Source organism: Pseudonaja textilis, chromosome 2 (genome assembly GCF_049901715.1).
Source record: "Pseudonaja textilis isolate UNSWEBS1 chromosome 2, rPseTex1.2, whole genome shotgun sequence".
Lineage (NCBI taxonomy): Eukaryota > Metazoa > Chordata > Lepidosauria > Squamata > Elapidae > Pseudonaja > Pseudonaja textilis.
In genome coordinates this window covers 224,939,414-224,966,095 of record NC_141991.1, presented here as the reverse complement: position 1 = coordinate 224,966,095, position 26,682 = coordinate 224,939,414, and the positions used below count along the sequence as shown (strand labels likewise).

The 26,682-nt window shown below is 40.3% G+C and overlaps 1 protein-coding gene across 7 annotated transcripts in view; it reads left to right on the top strand.

Moving 5' to 3' along the window:
- The first annotated feature begins 686 nt into the window (after positions 1 to 686).
- Positions 687 to 26,682, top strand: part of FAM169A (family with sequence similarity 169 member A) — a 42,162-nt gene continuing 16,166 nt past the window's right edge. For 2 of the 7 annotated variants that reach the window (XM_087927181.1, XM_087927179.1), the window contains exons 1-2: positions 1,341 to 1,412; positions 23,519 to 23,655. In XM_087927181.1, coding sequence (XP_087783307.1) covers positions 23,521 to 23,655 — 135 coding nt within the window. In that variant the 5' untranslated portion in view covers positions 1,341 to 1,412; positions 23,519 to 23,520. The other 5 variants (XM_087927176.1, XM_087927178.1, XM_087927180.1 and 2 more) reach the window with 5 other exon arrangements.

The following is a 26,682-nucleotide window of genomic DNA, read 5'->3' as shown; positions in this document are numbered from 1 at the left end:
TATCTGAATAAAAAAAAATATGAAGAATACATCTGAGCAATTCTATGTATATGAATGTTATGGTTAAACACCTAGGCAAAGCACCTGCTGTTTGTTTTTCCTTTGCAGGAGTATGAACATTTTTCAGAAGTTACACTGCTGCTTTTTCAACTGATTGAGAGAAAAAAGATCCATTCTCAGTGGGCCAAATCTTCTCTTTTTGGTCAAACATGTTAATCTTCATTCTAATCATAGCTGTCATATTTTTTATTACGCTGCTTTATTAATCGCATTGCTATTTTCTCTACCAGAACGAAATCAAACGCAATGCTACCCTTCCAAAATGTCCGTGGCCTTTTCTACCTCCATCACTTGGCTTTCCTTGTTGCCTGAACTATCCTGTCACCAATCAGTCACCCAGTATTGTTCTCTGGAACAGTTACAGCCATTGCTGAAAGAACACTGCAAGCAGCACATCAGGGTGGATAAAAGAAAAATAAAGCAAGCCTTCCCGACTGAAATACAAACAAATATATTTGACGCCGAAAGGTCGATCGCGTCATCTTTTCCCTTTAAATTTGCATTTACAATCAATCGTCTGGCCGTTATTGTCTTTGCAAACCTCCCAAAAATCTGTTCTCGACTGGGGCCATCAGATCGGGTGATCTGCGCCCATAATATTCTTTTGTTGTGGCGGCGGCTGGCTCCCGGCCGGCTGAGAGATGCGGCGAAGAGGGAAGCAGCAGGCGAAGCCGAAGTGAGCACCTCTGAAGGCTCCAGATATTGCAGAATGAGTGCGTCAGACCCGGAGAACGGAGAGGGAAAGCAGAAGGGGAGGGAGGGATCAGGCGCCTGCCTGACAGAAGCCGCGAGGGTAGCAGGAGGAGGAGGTGAGCCTAGGTGGACCTTAAACCGGGGCAGCCCCTCTCCAGTCAAGAGCTCCACTTTTCTTTGCAGATCGAGCAGAAAGCGGCTTGGTCAAAGTGAGTGGTTGGTTGCACTAAAGGGCCGTTAGAGAAGCCAGCTCGCTTTGGGCTGATGATAACCTGCGGATGCCGAGGCATACCCAGTCTCCTCCCCCTCCTCCCCCCCCCCCCTCTTCTGGGGAGCCAGGCCGACTCCGAGGCTGGCGGGGCGTAGCATCTCCCAGGCGCGCGGGGAGGCGGAACAGCCCCTTGGTAGAAAAATCCCCGACTCGGCACTGTGGAGTAACGCAAGAGTTACTTCGGTCCCCTCACTTGCAGGGAGGCCGCTGCGCCAGTCCTCAAGACAAGCCAGGTGGTGGGCGGGGGCACCGGGCGCTGAGGCGAACTCTTCGCTCGCTCGTGCTTCTCCCTCCTCCCTCCCCTCCCCTTTTTTTACGCGCGCTTACGCCCGCCTCTCCAAGGCTCTGGGCCAGTCTGCTGCTGGCAGGTAGGCTGCGAGCGCCGGAGGTGCGCGCCTGTTACATTAGGAGTGCTGGTCTCCCGTCTCGCCCCCCTTCCAGTAGGACTCCGCCCGGCGCGCCTCCGACCTTCCCAGGAAAGGGGCCAAAGTGCGCGCTTGGGGCTTTCACGCCCCTTCCCCGCCTGGGTGTTTTTTCTTTGCACGCCCACCTCTCCTGTGCGAGGAAGGCTGAGGGCAGCGGTAGGACGCGGGGCGCGCTTGGGGAGGTCTTGGCGTCGCCTTCAGCTGTGGAGAATGAATTAAAGCGGCTTCCCCGGGAGCGGCGGTGGCGCGCGTCTCCGGTTACGGTGCGTCTTTCTGATTGAATGAAAGGTAACGGCTCTCCCACGTAATTTGGGGGAGGCGAGGCGAGGCGTTGTCGGGGGCGAAATTGCGACACCCCCGCCCCCGCCCTCCCCAGGTCGCCTTTGGATCAACCCTCCCCCTCTGTTCCCTCTGTAGCGCGATCCTATCGGGTAGGCCAATGAATGTAGTTAAAGGGCGGGCGGCGCTTGTGGTCCGATAGGACGCCTTTTAAGGCTCCGGGCGGGGAGTGGGGGAAATATGTGCACTACTCCGTTTGCAGAACAGGATGTGCAATGCTTACGTTGGAGGGACGGTAGAAGGGTTTGCCGGTGGTCGGTGGGTCTTTCATAGAGACCTTTTGCAGGCTGGTGATGCCTTCCGCCCCTGTAATTGACAATGCCATCTTGGCTGGGAATTCTGGGAGTTGAAACCCAATACATGGGGAAGGGGATTCCAGTTTGAGAAGGCTTCTTTTATAAGAAAATGGTTGTTTAATTCTTACCACGTTAATTACGTTTATTGTACTAATTTAAGGAGGGTTTGATCCACATGGCTGTATTGTTGTCCAAATCTAAGCACGTTACATAATAGACTATATGGATGTACCTATTAGATTCTTGAACAGATTTATGCAAATTCATATCAGGAATGAGGGACAAGCTTTTTTTTGCATAATGGCTGTTAAGTAGCACCCCCCCAATTTGTTAGGCCTAATAATAAGGACTGTAACTTTTACTATCTTTGGGGGAATTTATATTTGGCTCATGAGACATTAACATACTCAATCTGATTTACACAGGGGCCTTGATGGTTTTGTGAATTATTGCAATAGAAAGAGGCCCTGTACTTTACCAAAATTAATACTTTTACTTTTGTTACTTATACAGTGGCAGCTACTAACACTATCTTTCAAGAATGTGAGTAATGTTAGACTATCTCCGTAAAATTACTGTTCAGAAAGTCCTATTTGGGGACGGTTCTCTTCTAAAAATCTATAACTGATATAGAAGGAGGTGAGAGCATTTATTGAAGAGTAAGGAACACTTTTTAAAATTTCTTTTACTTTAAAAAATAAAAATATCCAAAGGTTCTACTAAAACTTTTGTGCAGTGTCAAGAGCTATTAAAAATCCACATTTTCACCCAACGGAGTGAAAGCTCTTCAGCTTATTGAGCTCTTTTCAGTTTTCTTAAATCCTTTCTGTTGAAAATATAGAACATTGCTTTTTTGGAACTTTTATGTTGATGGAAGTACCAGTGTTACTGCTTGGCATCATTGCTTAAAAAACAAATATTGATTTGTTTTGAAATACTTGAATTTTGCAAATAATGTTGAGCTGCATTCCACGTTTACTTATTTAGTTGCAGTGGGCAACTGGAGAAGTGTATTACAATTATATAAATATTGTGCAAGGCAGGGAGGTGTCTTTTTTTCCCCCTGTGAGAAAATTAGAAGTTCTGGATAAAATCTGGAAAAAAAAATTCCTATCGAGTACTTTCTCCTTTAGAATAGTTGAAATGCTTTTAACGCACATTCAAAATATATCATGTAAAATTTCTCGTACATAAAAATTGAGAGAATTGAAGGATATAACCATTTTAAGAACAGTCAGAAAGATTGAGAGGGGAATCTAAATACTTTTTAAAAAATTGTTGAAAATTTGGGAAAATAGATTTTAATTTTATCTAGATTATGTTTGTTTCATGGAGAATCTTTATTGAAATATTTTTTGTAAATTATCTACCAAGATCACTACAATTCCTCTGACATTTTCATGAGCGAATAAAAAAGGAACCAGTGTCCTGTTTGTGAGCGATCTTGATCACATTTGTAATCAAGTGTATAGTGGTTCTGTTGTTGTCTTCTAGAAATATGGCAGGCTCAAATTACTGAAAGTGCTCTGGAATAAGCAGTAGTGCATTATTCCAGTGGACATTAGATAGAAACAAGGAACTTTTGATCTTGATTACCTAGTCCTAGACAGAACAAGTCTAGAGCTTTGGATGTTGGAAGGAACTTCTCTTGATGTTGTAAGTTTATTTTGAGAGCCACAGATAGAGCTAAATAGAGCTGAAATACATCATTGTTGCAAGCAAGAGTTCTGAAATCCTTATAATAAGTTCTAAGAATTTGCATAGATATGAAAAGAGACTATTTTCTGATATTCAATGGGAAACCACTGAACACCTTTACCATTTAATTGTACATAATACATTGAATTTCTCCAAATTATGCTAAAAACAAAGGATCGTCTGGATTTAAAAAAAAAAATCTATAAATTTTATATCTTTATTTAGATCTAGCAGGACCTTGAATCCTGGTTTTCATGCTTTTCATACCTGGACCAGATTCTTACCTTTTTGATCATGACTTTACAGTACTGTCATTGGTACCATTCATATTTAAAGCTGTGAGTCAAAAATACAGTCTTTGGTCAGATATCGTTCAGATGAACTACAATTTAAAGAATTTTCAGTCATTGTGAGCACTGATTTAAAAAAAAAAAATTCTGGAAAACCTTATGCCTTGAGCTGAGATTGGCTCCCACCCTCCTGATGTGTCAAAAGAGCCTTAAGACCTGGCTCTGCCAGATGGCTGGAGAGTCAGTGGGGGAGAGCTTCATACTAAAGGTTGACTAATTAAAATTCAACCCCCCTCACCCCATCTTCTTTGCCATCTTGTGTCTTTGAGTTTATCTGTTAATGTTTTTATTTGCTGTGTTTTGGTAATATATGATTTCAGTGTTTTGATGTTGTTAGCTGCCTAGAGTTGCTGGATACAAGATGGATGGCAAATGATTTTTGAGGGAGGGAGAGGGAGGAGGGAGATCTCTGAAGGACTGATATATAGGAGGAAGAGTTAACTTGTTCATTGTTGTCCAGAAGACAGAACAAGAAATAGTGGGATTAAATTACAAGATATCAGATATCAGAAACAATTTCCTAACGGTAAGAACCTGTTGAACAATGGAACAGTCTGCCTTGGAAGATGGTAGACATGTAGGATGGCTCTCTAATAGTGGATTCCTATACCTATGCACAAGGTGTCATGAAATCTATCTAAGCTATTTAGTTGTCAAGTTATTTAATTTTAAGATCCTGTAGTCTAGAGAGATTTTTCAGAGGTGCAGATGAGGAGATGATAGTTTTTCTTCTATATATTTCTGTAGAGGGTACGAAGAATGACCTTGATGGAGATATGCAAGATCTGTTGCCAGTGCAATGGGAGATAACTTATTTTAAACCCAAAATAAACAGATAATATTCAGGAGTGACTTGGGCAGCCATTTTTCTAATTTACTGAACAATAAGCAATAAGTACAGCACAACAGACTTGCAAAATTCTTTTTATCGACAATCTCAATGAAAATAGTTTTCATTAAGTAGTTCATCCACCCAGTAGGCTGACAAATTCTTAACTTTACACTCAAACCCAGACAATGGGTTTTGAGGTAGAAATGCATATGGCATTTATAAATGAGTATAAAAATCGAATGAGATACATGCTAGAAATATGAACAAAAGAATAGTAGTTAATGTTCAGGCAAGTGATATGTCTGTGTTTGGGGAAAAAACCAAGTTTACTCTACAGTTTTGGTATCTGCTTTGAAGTCTTCCAGTATTCCTTTTTTGTTTGTTTTATTAAAATGTTCAACAAAAATAATGCATTTATAAATTCATTGAAAGAAAACAATTGTCAAGTTTTCCTGGTGTCATTTGAATAGAATGGGACTACTTGCTGGTAGTTGTAATTGCTGATGCAGTGAAAAACCCAAATGATCCAGTTTGGGATATGAGAGATTGGCAATAAGGACAGTACCATTTTTTTAAGATAACTGGTATTAGCAATAGGTAGCAGTTGCAATAACTAATATTTTTGAACAATTTTTTTCAGAGATTATCTAGCAACATTAGGTTTAGCTGTTCCTGGAATTTCTTGAAGAACTCTTCTTTTATTTAGTAGTTTCTTGTAGCAAATGGTTTTCAAAGGGATTTATATAACTACACACTTTACAAAAAAATTTTTTAAAAAACATATGGGTAAATTTAGCACCAGATATAGTTAAGCATTATAAGCAAGAATCACTAAATGATTTAAAGCTTTGAAGGTCACTTTAATTAGGAACAAGTCATAGCAAAACTTCCATGTGGATGATTGGACGGGAAGGGTTCAAATTCCATTCCCTCTTTTTTTTTGCTTTGTGGGAGGGCAACTTGTACCGTAAATACCTATGATAATAACTATCAGTAGTTACAGTGGGTATTAAGTAGAACTATCATTTACCTGGGAGAGTTTTGGGACATTGCATGAATAAGGTAGAGAGTTTAGGTTGGAACAGAAGGAAATGATTGATCTGTAGAGAAGCCTTAATGTTGTTCTCCATATTTTTTCCTATGGATTTTAATTGGGAGTTTGACCTTGGTTCTTTAAAAAAAATAAATTTAGCCTGATTGAAATCTCTTTCTACTTGGTATTTGGTTGTGAAGTAACCAATTTATTTTGTTAATTAATATGGCTTGATTGTACTGTTATAGTTAAAAAAAATCTTTTTACTGAATTCTTTATTTTCAAGTGCTAAAGAAAACATAATTATTCAGTTGCTTTTGACTCTTCATAACCTGACGGACATTTTTCTGGCTGGCTTATCAAACAGTAACTGCTGTTTGAGTTCCTGTAAGCTCAAATCTTTTCCACTGACTCTTGCTAGTTTGCATTATGTGCCCACAGTATTTTACTTTTATTTACAGAATTACTGCATTTGGGTGAGCAGCCTGGTTTTACTTCAGTTAGTATTTAATTATTTGTTCTTTAGGAGGGCTACAGTACACAAAAAAGATTTTTCTAGCACTACTGTTCAAAGACATTGATTTTTCTCCATTCATCATTTCTGATCATCCAGCTGTCATAATCATATACTACAGCTGAAAAAACCATGGAAGTGACAATATATTTTGTTTATTTATTTGTCCAATTTATATAGCTGTGCATTTCACCAAACAAGCGGCTTAGATAAGCCAGCCAGTATCAAAAACAACTAAATAATTATGATTTCTTTAGCACTTGAAAATAAAGAATTAAGTAAAAAGATTTTTTTTCAACTACAACAGTACAATCAAGCTATATTAAATAACGATATAAATTAGTTACTTCACAACCAAATACCAAGTAGAAAGAGATTTTAATCAGGCTAAATTTATTTTTTAAAGCATTAACAAAGCTAAAGTTAAAGCAATCAATAGATATCTAAAACCATTAGCATTACTGATTATATAAAAACATTAAAAACTAGAGAAACTAAAAAAAACCTGTACTCTATAGATTTATAAATCTCTCTATATAAAAACGAAATACCACTCGTGCATCATCACAAAACCTCCACAACCGTAAAGCCTACAAACTTGAATTTTGGCATGTATGTTCCTCTTGGCTCCTAGGTGTGAAGAAAGGAATTTTCAAAATGACCATCAGAGCATTAGTATTTCATATATTATTATTAACATGCTCTGATGCTAAGAAGTTCTACTCCCCTTCCCCACCTGAAAAAAAATCTGTTCCAAATGCAAAACACAAGCAGAGGAGAGGAGTTTCAGTTTTAGTTTCACAGCAGCAACCAGCTTTAGTACAGAACAGTCAAGCTAAGCCATGCCCAGGCTCCTTGCTATCTCCTTCTTGCTCTCACAGCAAATAACTATTTCAGTTTCAGTTTCCAAACAGCCCTCAACTCTCTCACACACTGATAGGACGCTAGCCAGATGAATACTGATAGATGCTGGTAGGCAGAGACACAATCCCCCCCCCCCTTATTTACCTCCCCCAAAATTAAGCCTGGCTGCATAGTTTTGTACCGAAGCATGGGTATAGAGCTAGTCTAATAGATAACTTTGTTACTAGTATAATGTATGTTTCTAATCTAATCTCTTCTGGATTAAAAGAAACACCAGGATATTTAATATCCTAGTGTTTTTTGAGCAATTGTTATTCTAATTTCCATTTCCAGCTGTACTTATTATATATTTTGCATAGAAGTTAAATAATGGGACATTCTTGGTGGTACTCTTTTCCTAATGTTTAACCATTTAACCATATCACACAAATTCTTCAATGGTCTAATGCAGGGGTGGGCAAACATAGCCCGCGGGCCACATACGGCCCATTGGTCATTTTAATATGGCCCGCCTCTGAAAAAAAAAAATTCCCTCTGAAAAAAAATCGGGCTGGCCAAAAGAGACCCTGTGCCACATGCCAAAAAATCGCACACACAACACGGAGCTGGGCAGCCGCTTCCCTGGTGGCGGGGCCGAGGTCGCCACCCGCCCACTGCTTTCCCTCGCCAGGGCCGGGCGGTGGCGTGTTGCCCTGCGCTGCATGGCCCCCGCCAGGCAGCGTGCTTCTCGGCTGGTCTCCTCCTCCTCAGCCATACAGAACAAACAGGCAGAGAAGGAGGAGACCAGCCGGCTGGTTGGGGGAAGCTTTCTACACTGAAAGAGGCAGCTACTAATCTCCAGCTTTGCTCCGCTTCTCCAATGGTCTGGCACCACCCTGTTCGATGCGCCGGCTGCTCGGACTTGCTGGACCTGACACATAGAACAGAGCATGCTGCAGGCATCTTGCGACAAGCCCCAGGACATGTGGTCACCTGCTGGTTGGCCGGGCCAGGCCAGGCTGGAAGAGACACGTTCTCCAGGAGAAGGAAGAAAGCGTGCCGGGCAGGTGGGCGGATGTTCCGGGACCACTTAAAGGTCAACTTTAAGAGTGCCCCCATGGAAGAAACCGAGCAAACGTAGTGGTGGCAGGGGTGGACGGGGCATGTGTGTCCCTCCACAAGGAGTATGAAGGGAGGCAGACACCGCACCTCTCAGGAAAAAAGTAGGTGCCAAAGCCCTGGCTGTCACCTGGGAGGGGACCGTGGAGGGACCCATCACATGCCCTTGTTGCCCCCGCCGCCTCTACTTTTGTTCTCGTTCTTGGCTTCTTCCATGGGGGCGCTCTTAAAGTCAATCTTTAAGAGCTGGAAGATGTTTTGTTAGATCGCCACCAACTCATCGTTGGGAGAGGTGTAGCCCCTGAATACACGAGAAGTTTTGGGCAAAGTTCTCTGACTTTTAAAACGCATCTGTGCGGTGTTTGCCTCCCTTCATGCTCCTTGTGCATGCCGGGAGCACCTAACTGGATCAAAAGAGAGCAAAGTTGACTGCTATGAAATGAGCACCTTGGCTTCCCCTCTTGCTCCTCACAGTTGCCCTGAGCTGGTGCGGTTCTTTACTTGGAAAGCCAGACACCCGCAGCAGCAACAGGCAGTTCCACCCGGGCTCTGCTCAGGTGTCCGGCTGGGGCTGTCAGGAGTTGCTACCGCCAGCGCAGCTCCACGCAGCTCCAGTCCCGCGTTGCCTTGGGAAGGGAAAGGCAAAACCAGGAGCCACTGAGCCTGAGCCTCCGGTGCCGCTGCTGCCGTTGCAAAGCGCCGCCGCAGCTCTTCCTTTTTGTCTCCGAGGGGAGGGGAAGGAGGAGAAGAGGGGGGGGAAGGGGGGGCGATTCCGAAAAAATCTTGTGCTGACCCGGCCCGTCTGTCAAATTTTAAAAGTCAATGAGGCCCCCGAGCCAAAAAGTTTGCCCACCCCTGGTCTAATGAGATGACCTCATGTACTCACATTTTTAACAGGTATCTGTGAAACCACCGTATACATCTCACTGTTCTTATTCCATGTGTTGTTGAAGAATTGCAAAATCTTAAGTGCTGTCTTGCTAACATTTGAAATAAGTACAATTGCTTAGTAGTTTGAGTATTCCCTAGCATTGGCATTGTGTATTACTATGTTTTCTATACCTGTTTACCAGCCACAAACTGCACTGTATGTTTGTAAACCTTAATTGTAAAAACCTTTCTCAGTACTATGAATGTGCTAGGATTGTATAATTTCCCAGTAAGCACAAATGGTCAAGAAAGTAAAATTTTAAAATGCTATTTTGGCAATAATTTAAAAATATGTTAAAACTACTAACACAGTGAGAAAAAACTGCTTGGCAGCTACTTTTTGCATTCAGATTGAAAGCTCTGAATTGTGTCTCTTGCTAATCTATAAAAGTATAAGCTTCTTCTGGAAGATTATCCAAAATATGGCAGGTATGTTAATCTGAGCTGCTTGGTTGATGCTTACAGCCTATTTTTATACCAGGCGACCAAGATTTTACTCCTTTTGTAGCATTTGGCTGGCTACATTGAGGACCAGAAAATATTTTAAATCATTTCTGTTCTGCTCAACATCTACAGAAAATTGTTGGGGGAAAAACCTTGTCTACCAATTAGAGAATGTATAGCAACCTTGTACCTTCTAAATATGTTAGATTACAGTTCTTAGACTAAAAAGTGGTTGATCATGCTAACTGGGAATTTTGAAATGTAGGGAGGACATTCAATTGTATAACAATAGGTTATACCATTGTTAGACTACATAGTCTGTTATTTTTAATTTAAAAAGCTGTTTTACGAAAAGATATGCTCCCTGAGCAATCTGCAGTGTAGTTCTACAGATACTGTTGAGTCCACATTCCCATTAGGCCTACTCAGCTAAGCTAGTGATAAGATTTGATGAAATTTTTCCTCAGATTTATGATTCTTTTTTTAAGTATTCTAAATTGTTCCTAGGAACTTCTGATATTTATATTCAGTCTTTCGTGCTGAAGCCAAGTTAAATTCCTATATTAATTCTGGAGCTAGGGAATCATATAAGAATTTCCCTGTCATGCTAAATACTTTTGTTATCATAACTATCCCATGCTTGGTGCACCCGGTTATAGGCAGATGATTATGGAATAAATATTGGTGCGAGTGTGGTTTTCTTCCTGGTAGTTTCTTTTTTCTTTTTTGTAAATTTTATTTTGAGTTTTCACAAAAAAAATACAAATAAAACATATTTTCTGAAAGTAGCATAATCCCGGGTTACATTTCTTCATACAGATACAAATTCAATTTCATGCTCATTTTTATGTTCTATTCCATATCTCATTACTGTTTTACATTTTCTGCCTAGCTTCTCTCCTCTTTTAATTTTCTCAATTTTATTTTAATTATCTCTTCTCAATTCAAATCATTGTATTTATATTTTTTGTCTGTCCTGTTTCAATTATCTATTATCTTTTCTCATTAAACAAAGTTTCTCCTGTAGTTACTGATTGGAGTATGACGCCTTTATATCTTTTAAGTTTATCCATTTAACTCTTATTTAGGCTTCAATATATACCCTAAAGTTATAACATTCAATGTAATACATAACTTCCATTCAGATTCTGCTTGGTACATTCTTAAAATACACACTATATTCTTAAAAAAAGAAAAAATTATAAATATATTTAATTAAAACAACACATTCCATTCCAATTCAATTCTATCATTAATATTCATTAAAATCTTAACTTCTTTAACATTACTTTTCAATTAAATATCATACTTCTATGGGAACAATTATAAGCTTTCCATAATTAATCCCCCCCCTCACTTATATTTTATAAAACATTAACTAATTAAAATGTTCCCGTCCCTTCCTGATTCAATTTTCTCATTTATTTTATTTCACTTATTTTATTAACAAACATTTCACTAAATTACACTAACTATTTTATCCCTCATTTTAATCATACGTTGTTTCCAATTTTCTAAAGTTATTTCTATTACTAATATAACAATACAATCTTATGTACCTTTACAGAATCCCTTTTTCAGTTAAATTTTCACCCATTATTTCTAAATAGGTCCTGTTTCTCTATATCTTGTTCCAGTCCTTTGTAACTTCTTTTCCTTTTCTTCTTCCCTCTTCTAGACTCTCCCCTTTTTACCCCCTTGTCTCTCTACCTCTATTTCTCTCTTCTGTATTCCCCATTTCTGTTGCTTTCCAGTATTATACTTATTTTTTGAATTATTTTTCTTTTCTTTGGTTGTTTTTTTAAGTCTTAAATTCTCCATTCTCTTTCCCCCCTTTCTATTTTCTTCCCCACATAGAATTACTTGTTCATTAAAGATGGCTTCTTCTTTGTCCGAATCTTCTTGTTTTGAAGACGTTTCTTGTTGTTTCTCATAGTTCCAAATCTCCATTTCTAAGAATTGAAAAACGAAGCCAAAAGAACCCTTCCCTTCTTGTGCATCTTCTTTGTACTTTTTAAGTTCCATTTTCAGTTCATCCAGAAGTAGTGCCATTGTATAAATTTTTAAACAACCACCTGATTAATTTTAGTCATTCAAATGCAATAAACAAGAATCCAAAGATCACCAAGTAATCCAAATACACGCAAGCTGTTTCTTTTTGCTCTTTTTTTTCACTTTCTCTTCCTGGGGTTCTACTGTTTAGTTATGAAGTTTCAGTAAAAATGTATCTTTTAGAAGTCTTGTTGAACTTTTACTGTAGATTCTTTTTAATTTCAGGCAGTCTCCTCCCTTTCCAGATCCTTCCCTTTTATTCTTTTTCTCTCCCTTCCTGCTTATGAAAAAAATTTTTAGTGTCCAGAAATCTTTATTATCCCTTTGACATTTTGTTTTATTTTCAGCTTAATTGCCTGTTGATGTCAAAGCAGATTTTTCCGATTTCTTATTTAAGTCTCTTAGTTGTCAGTATAGGGAAAGGGAGAGAAGAAAAAACAAACCCAAACCTTGCCCTTTTCACTTTCCTTCGCTGCTTCTGACTCTTTTTTGGGAGCGATGTTATTTTTTTGTAAGTTTAAATTCCAGGGTACCTTAGTTGTTGCTTTTGCAATTTAACCCAGTCAGCCAAAACTTTCACTTCTTATCTTCCTCCTGCACATTCTTTTCCGGTTGAGTTCTTCTTTGAGGTGGCCATTTCTGACCACCACTGCAACCGCCTTTGGGAAAGGGAGTAATGGCCAGCTGAGGAGGAGAGATGCGGCTCTCCTCAACCCTGCTGGCAGTCTTCCCCCTCTTCACCACCTCTACAGGGTGGCTTAGCCCCGAAACCAGCCGGCTCAGGACGCTCCAGCGGCGAGCCCAGACCAAAACTGCGCACGATCACGGATTTCTGTCTGTCGCCGAAGGAACTCAAACCGGAAGACCTTCCTGGTAGTTTCTTGATTAGGGCATTGCTTTTTGCTTGGTTATTTGTCTGATGTTAATCCCTGTTTATCTTTGTCGGTTGCTGGAGAAGATGTTTTCTGATCTTTTTGTTTCCTTTGTAGATTTTTTAATTGTCTCTTATGAATGGCTTTTAAATGTATTTTATCTCTGTGTGCCTCTAGATGGTGATTTTTCTGAATGCTAAGCTTCCAGGAATTCCCTAGGAATTTTGGATTTAGCTTGGTCTAGGATGCTCACACTCAACCAGTTAAAATTATGGTTGGGTCTGTCCATCTTTTATGAGATCAAGGAATTTTTTTGTGTGTCATCTGACTGCTAGTTGGTATTCGTGGATGCACTCTGTTAATCTTCTGCATTTCTGTCCTACACTGTGGCTATAACAGCCTTTACATTTCATATTGTAGATTACTTTGTTTTCTTGGGGCTATTTGGTCTTTTGGTTTATGTAAGATACTTTGGAGGAATTGAGTTGGTTTGTGTGCTACAGTGATGTTATGTGATTGTAACAGACTGTTTTTGTTGTTTCTGTGATGTTTTGATATATGGCCGTGTTGCCCTTTTCATAGCTTGTCTTGAGCAATGAGGCATTTTTTGATAAAATTTGTGTTGCTATCCATTTTGTTAGAATATGTTGTATTAGATAGTCTGTTTCCTGCATAATAACACTACCATATATGAAAAACATCTTGGAAGCAACCAAAAGGCTACTACAAGCATATGGCATCACTGTAGCACATGTACATAACTAGAAAAAATAGTTTTTATGATCAACTGTACTGACATCTAAACTAATAAAAGAATTTAAGCTAATGATGCTCATTTATCCTATAAGACATTTCGGTTCTGTATTGGAACAGACAACAGTAGCTTATTCACTGACCATTGGACATGCTTTTTGTAGCATGGGCAATTTGGATAGTTGGTAGAGAGGATGACAATTCAGTTGCTGTCACAGAGGGAAGCAGCCCTGTCTTCTGAATCTTAGTACAAAGGAACTTTTATATAACCCTCTGTTTTGTAATCTCTCCCTTCCCTCCACCCTGTTATGATTAACTGAGAATGCAGCCTTGCTTCAGTGACAAGTATAATGTGTTTACTAATTTTAAAAGATTAAAAAAAAAACCCACTTCTATCTTCCTACTTGCATTTTTGTTTACTGTTTTGTATAGGTAGCCACAATAACAGTGGCAGGATGTTTAACGCTACATTGCATTATTCAGTGAACCAGAATATTAACTGAGTAATCAGATGGTTATCTTATAAACAGTGCATAGCCCAGAGTGTGATATGATGAGGATTTGACTTGACATTTTATTGGGTAATGTGTGGAAGCTTAAAAGGAAAAGAAGAAAGATACTTTTCCCTTCTCCTTTGGAAGAGGAACCAAAGAAGAAATCTTGTTGCTGGTGTCTTCCCCTGCAAAGCTTTAAATACACAAGGAATTTACCACACACACACACAGCTGCTCCTGTCTGGAATGTTGCACTGTTTCTAACAGAAAGTGAAAGAACGGTTGATTAGGTCTATCTAGGCCGATATGGATTAAATGCTAGATATGTATGGATTCAGGGGAAGCACCCAGATTCTGACCACCACTCTAAAAGAGTTCTTCCAGTTGAGGTGGCCTGATAGACTTGCATCAATCTATTATATCATGCTTTAACGATTTACAGGAAATAGCATCCTAACCATTTATTGAATTACCTTGAGGATTTGTCCCCAGAAACCTAGGATGAACATACCAAACTTATTACCATAAAGAAGATTCAGGGGTCTGAACCAAACTTTGGTTTATTAACCCTAATTAGTTTAAAAATACTGTCTATAAAAGGTAACTTATATTCTTGAATATTAAGACATCCATTGAAACTTCTTTGGTTTAGGCGGGTATACATTTTAACACCTTATCTAGCCTCAAGTCTCTTCAGGCTTTATTAATGTCCAGCCAAAGACATCTATCAGCCTCTTACTGATTGTCTTACTTCCTCTGTCAACTTCTAAACAGGCTAGGCAAAATCTTCCAATTTATATTTACTATATCAGATGCCTTGTGCTTTAGAAAAGAGCATGCAGTAACCCAGGAAAATTTAATTTCCTCTTTATTTAAGCAAGTAATAATTCAAGATGAAATGCTTATTAGTTCAATAAAATTGACTATAATTTTTCCCAAATGTTACACATTTAAACTGAACATCCTATTCAACTAAAGATTCAAGTGAATATAGCAGAGGTGCAGACAATCACAAGAAGTGGCTCATCAGTGGAAACTAATGATGGGGACCTGCTGAACTTAGCCCCAAATTCTAGGCTGCCATACTCAAAAGACTCCAGATTGCCAACATACTGTTTTCTGATTGGCTCCTTTACAAAAGTCAGTCCTTGTCTGGTCACATGGAAAGTCCTAGAATATTTTACCATTTCCAAAATGTGTTTCTTAATTGCTATTTATCTTGATATGTTTTTGACTGCTTTTTCAAAGTGGTTCTAATAATCTCCATCCTCTTCTATAGCTTGTAGCCAGCCCTGTTTGCCAAAACCTGTGCTTCTGTAGAAGGTACTGAACTAACATAATTGCTTTATATCATGCGACAAAAGCCCTTTTTCAGAATGACTTCTCATAAGCATATACTGCCATTCTTTAGACCAGACTGATGATTTTCTGCAAAGTGGGATCCATTATTGATGCTTTCCCCCCCTCCCTCTCTGTGTTCCATTAGCTTGGCTCAAATTACTGTCAGCAGTTCTTTGCTGCTTTCATTTTTTTCCTTTATTTTCTTCCCCCTTTCCTTTCTTTTTATTCTGCCCAGCAGGATCATCCCTGCCTGAGCCACCAAATGAATTTTCCTGAAATGTGTCAGATTGCATCTCCAATGACTGTGGATAAACCAGAAGACTGGTTTTGAGTGGCATGCTAACACACTCTTCTTCCTTCCCATCAGTTTTTCTTTCCTTCAGTTCAATTGTTTCCAATTCTTGGAAACTATCTGATTAAGTCCTTGAAGTTTTCTTGTCAAGGTTTTTAGAAGTGGTTTGCCATTGCCTCCTTCATAGGGCTCAGAGAATGCGAGTAGCTCAAGTCACCCAGTTGGCTTTCTGCCTAAGATGGGACTAGAACTCACAATCTCCTGGTATTTAGCCTGATGCTTTAATCACTGAACCAAACTGGTTTTCTTCTTTCTATCATACCCAACCAATATGTCTGTGAATGCTTCTGCCTTACTCCAGTGGCCAGACAAAGAAGTAGCAGCCTCCAATTTCTTCATTTGGCTTCTCTTGAGTAATTATCTTCTGTTACTTCCTCCTCTCCTCCTCCTCCTCCTGTTCCCCAGGAAAGACCATGTTAAACTAAATTGGATTCTGACTTCCTCAGATCAAGCCTGCATGGTCACCACCCACTCCATGATGAGTTTAAAGTCCAAGGTTTTTTTAAAAAAAGCTTTACCTAACGAAAAAAAAATGAAGGAGAAAAGACTGAGAACACCATATTGAGGATATTGGGGGGTGGGGGAAGCTGATACAGCAAAATGTGCAGTTGATGTGTAAATGAGGATGCTTCTTGTTTCCCCTGGTCTCATTACCCTCTCTCTTCCAGATTTTAATCACATAGTCTGAATTGCAAAAGGGGTAGAGCCCCAAATGAGGGAGACACACCCAGTCGCCATCCTCTGTTGCCCCCAACTTGCAATATCTTCCTTTTAAGAAAAGTCTGATTAAGGAGGAATGTTCACTGTCCTTGGATGAAGAGGAAGACTTACAGATTGAGCAGGCTCTTTGCTTTGGAGATGCTCGTTCCTTAGGAAAGCCTTTGAGATCCTAGGTCTGTGATGGTGAACCTATGGCATGGGTGCCACAGGTGGCAGGCAGAGGCCTCTCTGTGGGCACATGAGCCATCGCCCTAACTCAGCTCCACCACACATGCGTGCTCACCTCCCGCCGGCCAGTGGATTTTCAGGTCTCTGCTGTGCATGTGTGGGGGGCAGGGCACCTTCAGGAGATGTGTGCGCATGTGCGGGGGTTGGGAAAAGCGTGGGGAAGGTTGCATGTGCATGCATGGGGGGGAGTGCAGAGGGGAGTACTGCAAGGAGGCCGACTAGGCCCAAAATGGGGCGCGGGGGATCACGCACGCATGCGCAGGGTGAGTGGGGGGGGGTCGCACATGCATGCGCAGGGAGAGAAGTGGAAGCGGGTCACACACACATTGCATTATGGGTGCAGGCATACACACACTTTTGGCACACAGCAACATAAAGGTTAGCCATCTCTCTCTCTCCCCCACCCCTCCCCGGCCCCAAGAATGGAGCTGGAGATGGTATCCTGCAATCCCAAATAAAGAATGATCAATTGGTAGGAAAACAGGGTGGGGAATTTTCCTGCAGACCTTTTTGGGGATTTTCCCAGGGTCTCTGGTCCGCGGGATTTAAAATTATGAGTTTGGTGGTCCCTGAGGTCCAAAAGGTTGGTGACCCCTGACTTAAAGGACTTGTGAGCAGTAAAGGTGTTCCCCATAGCCAGCAATCTTGCTTGAAGTCTTTCATAATTTTTGGAAGTTCTGATAACAGTTCTGGGACAGTGAGGACTATCATCTCTCTGAAACCCAAACTCTTATTAATTTGCTTCTCTGGATTATGTCAATCCACCCAAACTCTTATTTCCTTCTCTGGATGATGGAATTAGTCCACCCGCCCTTCCCTTCCTCTCCGAAATGAAGGGCACCATTGCTGGAACATTTAACTGAATCGCTCCCTCCAGAGTAAAGAGAGCCTAGGCCAGATCACTTCCTTCCTGGCACATAATCTGGAGAATGCTCAACTGTCAGCCAGAGGCCTTGGTGGCTGGTGTGGACACCAGGATGCAGTCATTCTTCAAGAAATGAATATAGATCCTAAATCCGAATCTGGCAAACTCTAAGGAAAGTGCCTAGATGAGATCTAGGTTTAATGAAAACCTCTCTCTAACAGCCACAACAAAACATTAAGGCAAAGGCAGCAGAACACCAGGCTGTCCTCCTCGTTTCCAGCTGCGTACAAAGTAGAATATGTGACCCGGGAGCATCGACTGGACTGGGGAGAGGCAAAGACCTCAAATATCTCAGACTCATCTGAAGGTCAGTCCAGAAAGGCTTGTCACAGCTAATCATTTCCAGGGAGTCTAGGAAGTGTCATACTGCCTTAACTGGTTCCTTAACTGGAACATCAACCCCGGTGTGTTTGAGCAGATTACATTGACATTTGGAGGACCAGAAAGTTCCCTACTAGCCACAAGGCTATGTGATTAATCTCGTGCATGAGAACTCTTTTGAGAAACGGCCCAATGGATCTAGACCTCTTACACGTCATTCCAGCGATCCCTGAAGTAGAGCCAGAATCTGACTCTAGTAGCATTCAGTTGGTCCAGGGGATTCTGTCCTTGAAAATTCCTGGTATCATCAGACCTGCAGGGCTAGAGGGAAGTTAAACCATCCCTATTCCATCCAAACAGTGATAAATACAGGTAACCCTCAACTTACGACCACTATTGAGCTCAGATTTTCCGTTGCTAAGTAAGAAATTTGTTAAGTGAGTCTTGCCCCATTTTAGGACTTTTCTGGCCACATTTGTTACATGAATCACTGCAGTTGTTAAAAACTAGTAACACGGTTGTTAAGTGAATCTGGCCTCCCTGTTGACTTTGCTTGTCAGAAGGTGGCCAAAGGTGATCACATGACCTTGGGACACTGCACATAAATGTGAGTCAGTTGTCAAGCATCCAAATGTAAATCACATGCCCATGGGGATGCTGCGATGGTCATAAGTGTGAAAAATTGTCAGAAGTCACTCTTTTCTGTGCTGTTGCAACTTCAAACGGTCCCTAAGGGACCTGTTGTAAGTCGAGGACTACCTGCATACATTTGGAGATTGAGTGGGGCTATCTTTTCAGCCAAGGGTGCTGTAGCCAAACCATACAGACCATGAGCCACCGTGGTGCAGTGGTTAGAATGCAGTACTGCAGGCTACTTCTGCCTGCCGGCTGCCTGCAGTTTGGCAGTTCAAATCTTAGCAGGCTCAAGGTTGACTCAGCCTTCCATCCTTCTGAGGTGGGTAAAATGAGGACCCAGATTATTGGGGGCAATCAACAATCTGTCAACCGCTTAGAGAGGGCTATAAAGCACTGTATATAAGTCTATAAAGTGGTATATAAGTCTAAATCCTATTGCTATTATAGCTTCCTCAAGACTTCAATTCAGATAATAAGAATTCACCTGGACCAAAAGGGAGAAACTGTCAACAATGTGAGTTTCTGCAGATGGGCCAAGGAAAAGAAATTTCACCTCAGCTTCTACTACTATAGAAAAGCCTCAGCAAGGGACTCCAATCAAAACCCTCAATTTATTAAGTCTCAGCCCTCTCCTAGACTTCAGTAGTGGGAATCAAGGCAATTATCTTCTGTCAGGATCTTCCTGAGCAGTGATCTCCTTATTCGATGACTCACTATCTACTGGTATCTGTTATGGGAACTTCAGCTAGTACTTCAAACTCTAACTTAAGACTTGTTTGAAATTTTAGACAGGTTAATCTTAGAGCAGGGATGTCAAATTCGATACCATTTGAGGGCCGCATCCCCATTGTGTTTGACCTCAGGAGGTGGGGGTGGCCAGGGTGGGTATGGTCAGCTCAACATGACTCCTGACGGCGCCTGTGGGGGCGCCAAGCTCCATTTTTGGGTGCCACAGCCTCCTGTAACCCTGTGCCACTGGCAGAGGGTTGCAGGAGGCTGTGGCAGGTGAAAACAGAGCTTGGGAACCCATTTTCGCTGGCAGAAGCACTGCAAGCCATCCTTCACTGTTTCCAGAGCAGCCCTGCAGGTCAGATCTAAGTACCCCACAGGCTGGATCCAGTCCCGGGCCTTGAGTTTGACATCCCCCTCTTAGAGCATCTGACCTACAAAGTACTGTTTCTGGTAGCCAGAACCCTGTCAAGTGGATGTCAGAAATCATGGGCGCTCTCAGCAAAGAAAGTGTTCAGCATCATCCAGCTGGACACCGTCATTCTGTGTTAGACCCAACCTTCATAACTAAAGGGAAGTTGTTTTTCACCAGGAATCTACCCTTCTGCCCTCTGATATCCCTACTTAGGCTTGAAGTCTTACCAATCATAATCTCCAAATGGATCCGGGTTTGCATCAAACTAACATATGAGACTCCAGATAAGTCCACCCCACCAAAAACTCTTAATTTTAGACTAGGACAACCACATTAGGTATCCCCCACTTAAATACCTCTGGTAGACAGCAACTACGTTAGTCCTCCATATTCTCCTTTATAAAGCATATAAATTTAATTTTCATAACTTGGCTGCAGGTTCCATTTAGCCAGGGAGAATATTACAGAAAATAGTTCCCAGTGGGGATTAGAGGCCTTATGATTGTAAGATTCCACCCTTTGGAATAGCTTTGGTATGTCCCACTATAGAATTTCCTGGCTCCACTGTATGAAAACAGCACATTTTTCTAGCTTTGCCTCCAGGGCTATTAAGAGGGAGATACCGATGCTCTCTTTAGACAAAGAACCATCGCAATAGTCCAATGGATAATTTTGTTTTTTGAAATCGTATTTTTGCCTTTTTTTGAGGGGGTGGTCCATGAAAGAAACAGCAAAGAGGAAGGTCTTTAAACTGAGCTCCTGGAAGATAGATGAGTAACTTCTATTTTATTTCTTCTTCCTGAACATTTCAGTAATTGAAAATGATTATAAGTCATTCTCATTCATATTCTCTCTCTGTCTCTATCTCACACACACACCCTCCCTCCTTCCCCCCTCTCATATTCTGAGTTCTGTTTTTTGTTTTATTAAAATAAGAATGACTAGAAACTTTTTGTAGTGACAGATGATTGCTCTTTTTTGAGGCAGTCAAACATCACCATAGAAACTTCAGCTGTGATGTTCTCCTTTTTGTTAAAATGCTAATTTTTATTTCTTGTGTTTTAATCACAAAACATGTATAAACATGTTTTATCTTTAAATTGGTTTCTGTTCCTTAATTTGTTAACTATTTTAGGGAACTTTAATTAATAGAGAATACCTTTAAAATATATGATGGCTAGATGAAAAGATACTTGTGAATTGTACTTTAGCTGTAAGCTGTTTGGGAGTAGACCCACATATTTGTGTGTGTGCATGTGTGTCTTTGTCTATGTGTGTGAAAGTTCATCCTGTTTACTCTTTAATCCTAGCTTAGTAACTTTTTTAGAAATGACGTGCGTATCCTCTGGAACATTGTTGGCACTTTTTTTTTTAATTATGGCAAAAAGTCCCATTGCATTTTCTGTCTCTAGATTAACTGGTTCATAGTTTGAAATGCTGTCCTGGTATCTGTGAACCCAGCCGTTTGTATTTCTACTGAAGTGCTTTAGGTGTTAGTTCAAGGCTCAGGCAGTTAATCCAACAGGTGTGCCTTTTCCCTTATGGTGGACTTTTTCAAACTCTGATTTTGGAGGTGCATTTCTTAACATTGCATTTCTTAACAGCAATAGCACTTAGACCTATACACTGCTTCATAGTGCTTTAAAGCCCCCTCTAAGCAGTTTACAAACTCAGCATATTGCCCTCAATAATCTTGGTCTTCTTTTTACTGACCTCAGAAGGATGGAAGGCTGAGTCAACTTTGAGCTGGTCAGGATAAAAGGAATTGAACTCCTGGCGATGTGCACAGAGCTAGCCTGCAGCAATACTGCATTCTAAGCACAGCGCCACCACGGCTCTTAATTTTTTAGGCTTCACCCTTTATGCAGGCATTTTTATCTTTTGTGCGTTTGATGATAACTGCTATTGTGTTGTTGCACATTCTATTTGTTTTTTGTTATTTTTGTTTTGTTTCTAAGAAAACAGAGTACATAAAATACTGTAATGTATTTCAAATAAGCAATGATGGAGAGCAAGAGAATATGGATGTTGCTTCTTCACCTGAAACAATAATTACTTTGCTAGGAAATTTGAGCCTTAATCCATTTTTTGTTAAATTATCAAATTTCAGGAAATTATTTTAAGAAAATATCTAGATGGAAAATTGCAAAATAGGGCGATGTTACTTTGATTTTTCATGGATACCATCCCCAATCTCCATAGGTATAGATTGTTATAACCAAATTTATGTACAGAATAATAAAATATGGTGCAGTAATTAAAATGTTGTACTGCGACTGGAAAGACCCTGAAAAATATCTCCAGTTAATTGTGGAACTCATTGGAAGGCTTTTTGCAAACCATTGTCAGCTGCATTGTTGGTGGTGGTGAGGTTAAAGTGAAAGACAATTTCATATAAGTTGCTATGAGCTCCTTAGAGGAAAGGCAGGATCTAAGAAAGCTGCAGAAAAGATGGAGTGGATTAACTGAGAGCATGTAGATCTGGCTGCAATATCTTAAAGCAGGGCAGAGCTTTTTTTTAATGCCCTCTGTCAGAGCTTGAAAATTAAATAAACACAGTAACTAATTTTGCAATATAATTCTTGGGCATTAAGGGAAACATTTGATTTTTTTTTCCAAGTCATGAAATGGAAGTAGGGAGAATATAGATTTAAATAAAGATTATTATCAATTGCATAATAATGAAAGAACTGACTTTCCCCCAAACTTAAATTATGTTACTAATTTGTTTAAAGGCAACAAATGCATTTTTATATAGAGGATATTTTATTTCTCTTGTATTAATGAAGCTTAGTATAATTTTTTTCAGCTCAACTTTTGCATTTTTCATTGGCTTCAGTTGGTAATTTTGATCTTATTGTCCTCGTTATAGATACATGTTGGTTGAAAATTTGGTTGGATAATGTGAGTTAAATGCTTTCTCTGCCTGATATAGAAATACATTCTGATAATAAGATTTGAAGATATATTTAATTCCTTGTGCAAGGAGAATTAAAGAGTTAAGAATTTATTTCAAGTGTTTTCCCATTTCATAAATGCAGGTTAAATGAAAATGAAGTTAATATGGTAATGATGGAATATGTGGTTCAGAGTAGTAGGATCAAGCATGGAGTTACTGATGTAGTTAATGATTTAGTCTTTATCAAGATACAATTCTACCATAACTAGTCCTCGGCTTATGCCCATTCATTCAGTGACTGCTCAAAAAAGCAGTCGTGCTGAATGAGCAGACTTATAGTCCTTGGAGTTCCGGGCTATCATAGCATTCCCGTGGTTGTATGATTGCAATTTCTGACATTCCTTGCTGGCTTTCCACAATCAAAGTCAATGGGGAAGCTGGCAGGAAGTTGGATGTTGGTCATGTGAGGTCCTCGCTTAATGATAGTAGCCAGCACGGCTGACATTCCTGTCCCTAAGTGGTATGATAATGTGATGTGTTTTATGATCATGTTACTTAGCAATGGCTATTCCAGTTCCAATTGCTTTTGTAAACTGAGGACTACATGTATATTCACATGGGAATTCTGAGCTGCTCCATGTATACTTTAGATAACATGTTCTAAGTGGGTACAAAAAGTGAGTGGGATAGTATGCAGTTTTTTTTTAATTTCTAAGTAGTTTTCTCCAATTTCACACCTTGAGGATGTATTAGAAGTAAGTTGCAAAACCTAGCCTGTAATTGCTAAATGTGTTGCAGCTCCTAGACATCTGGAGACTATCAGTTTGGAGAGGGCTATCCTGATATACATTTAAATTTTAAAAATTCAATTTGGATTCCCAAGATGTAATGATTACAGCAATAATCCTGTATGTGTTTGTGAACTCTCCCAAAGGGATGGCCTTCCCTGTGGATCTCCTGGATAAGTACAGTCATGAAGATCTTGAGAGTTCTGGAGAGGATTATCTATCTGAACTTAGATGCGGAGATCCAGAAAATCCAGAATATCTCTCTCTTGTTGATAATATCAGGGTAAGGTTGGAATAATTGTTATTTCATTTTAATGTTTACAGATATTCTTTATTTCTGTAATTTAAGATGGTTTTCAAAATTCCCTTCCAGATTCCTGAAACTGTAGAAATGAGCACTAATTGCAGGCTCGCTAGTCACCATCTAGACTAGGAAGAAAAAACTCAACAAATAATCTCCAGTAAAAGAAAGTATAGCATTGAATTGTGAAATCCTTGGTGCACTCTGAGCTAGGTTGTTTGCTTGCAGACTTTTCATTACCTTACCGGATAACATAAGCAGTGCTATCGAATATGTGGTTTGCCCCGTTTATACACAGTAGCTTGCCCTGCTGGTATTGGTGAGGAGGTCTTAAACCATTTTTACATGCCATTCAAAATAAAACTAAGAAGGAAGTAAAAAGACTAGAACACATCCTCTCCAGCAGCCAATATCTTGATGAGCAGGGATCAATCAATCAATCAATCAATACATACATACATACATACTCTAATTAAGAAACTGAGTCGTTTCCTAAACCAGGGGTCCTCTGGTTTAATACATTTTTTTAAAAAAGATAATATATTTAATATAAAATATTTTTATGTTAAATATAAATTTAATATTTAAAAATTAATTTATATATATGTGTGTGTATATGTATGTATGTATATGTGTGTGTGTGTGTGTGTATATATATACATATATATATATATATGGATCTTTGGTTGTCTCATGAAACTTCATCGAAACGTTGCCTAGATACTTCGAATCTTACGCGGGAGAAAACCCGAACAACCAAAGATCCACATACAAATACCCGCGAGAACCTCAGAAAAAAATATATATATATATATATATATATATATATATATATATATATTTATAACAGAATTGTAAATGCTTAATTATAACTGTGGGGCAGAGCAAAGGGAAAGAAAGGATTTCTCTCATCCTTACTGCTGGGATTCAAAAGAAACCACATGGTGCCTGGAGGCTGGGAAGTAACCGGTTCTCCCTCAAATGGAAGAAAAGCAGAGCCCCCACAAATCTGGTCCCCTGTCATTTCATATCTCCCCCTCTCACATTACCAGGGTCTATGGCCAGCCACGCAGATGAAGCAATAATCACAGAATCCAAAGAAATAACAGTGGTTTATTCCATCACAGCTGTAGCGGTAGGAAGAAGCAGTGAGCATATGTAAATATGTTCATCGATCCCAGCGTTCTATTTATCCCACCTGGTAATCGCATCCCCACTTCCGGCAGCCCCGCCCCACAGGTAGCCAGCATCCCGCTCCTAATTGGTGACAGCTAACTCTGCTGTCCCACATCACAATGTGCCATCACCAGGCTGTGCTACAATAAGTGGACCTCTGACTCCCTCCACCAAGTTAACACGCTTGCCTGCCCTCTGTATTGGCTCAGCGATCTTCAGTCAGCTCGGATCCATCGTGATGATGCAGTCAGCTGGGTGTTGCATCATGGGTAGCTGATGCCATGCTGACATATATTGTTACCGCCCGCTGCTGCTATGGGGCAAGAAGGGGATCTGAAAATTTGTAATAAGCTGAAATTATAGCTGGCCTGGAGAGTTTGTGGCAGGATTCACTTGCGGCTAGCCTTCACCAGCTGGTACACGTGATGATGTCGAGCTGCGGCTTGAGCTGAACACAACGTGGGAAGGAAAGGAGGTGAAACAAAGCTCACTTTCACCGAGATCTACAAAACGCCAATCTACCACATTATAGAAAATTTTTGAAACCATCAAACACTCCCACTCATTCTCACGCCTCCTGGCTCTTCGAGCGACCGTGGAGTCAGTTCCCTGAAATGCACGCGCCAAACAGCTCCCACACATGGCAGCAGCAGCAACAGAATTAATGGTGAGAACTGACAGTGGGCACCGGGGGAGGGGACTGTTGTTGCCACCGCTGCCATGTGTGAGAGTTGGTTGGCACGTGCATTTCAGGGACCCGACTTTGTGGTCGCTTGAAGACCTGGGAGGCCCAAGAACTGCATGGCTCAGATTAATTGCTTTGGGGGGCCATTTCTTCTGTGGCCCACCACAATTTTTCCGTGGCCCACCAGTTGACAACCGCTGTCCTAACCTACTTGTGGTGAAAATATCCCTACAACACTACCATAGAAGGGCAAGCAACTGAATATAAATAAGGAGCAATCTACACACCTTCTAGCACTGATGAAGTAACCTAGTTGGGTAATGAAATGTCTGCAAACAAATAATCAATCTCGGATAGCATCAAGAATTCCGCAGTCTTCTGTTATTGCTGTTTCAGCAGTTTAACACTGGACTTTTATTTTTAGATTGCAGCTTCGATAATTGATTCAGCAAAACAAAAGGCCAATGCTTAGTATTTTGTGTGTTCTTTTCCCATTTAACCTTGGCCTTTAAATGCTGGAAGGTTGGGGCAAATGAAATTATTATTGTTTCTATTATTTGTCTGAATATGATTTGTTTTATTTATTTAAATCAGTTTATTTAATATTTAATAATATGCATGCCAGCCCACTACAACTTGAGGAAGCTTACAATAAATATCAAATATTTACATAAACAAAACCAGTTAAAACTACTAAACACTGTTAATAAATTATTGCTAGCGTTCAGCATATTTTAATGGACTGATTTCACCATTTTGTGAAAAGTCATCAGAATGGGAATGCATCTGATCTCTGCAGGGAAGCTTTTCCCCACAAAGGGGCTACTGCTCAGCATGTCATTCTTGGATCCCAGCTGCCCTCCAGTCCTTTCAGGATGGGTAACCAGAGCATTCTTTCCCTGTTAGATTGTATAGGGTGGGCATATCGTTGCTCCTGAAGGGAACAATGCTCTAAGTCAGGGGCGTCAAATTGGTGGGCCGTTGGACGGATGCATCATGTGCAGGCCATGCCCACCCCGGCTTCGCAAAGGCAAAAACCCTTGTGATGTGTCACATGACGTCATGTAACACGATAGAGTTTGATACCCATGCTCTAAGTAAAAGTGGATCATACATACGATGACCAGTTCAGCATAGAAGCCTACTGG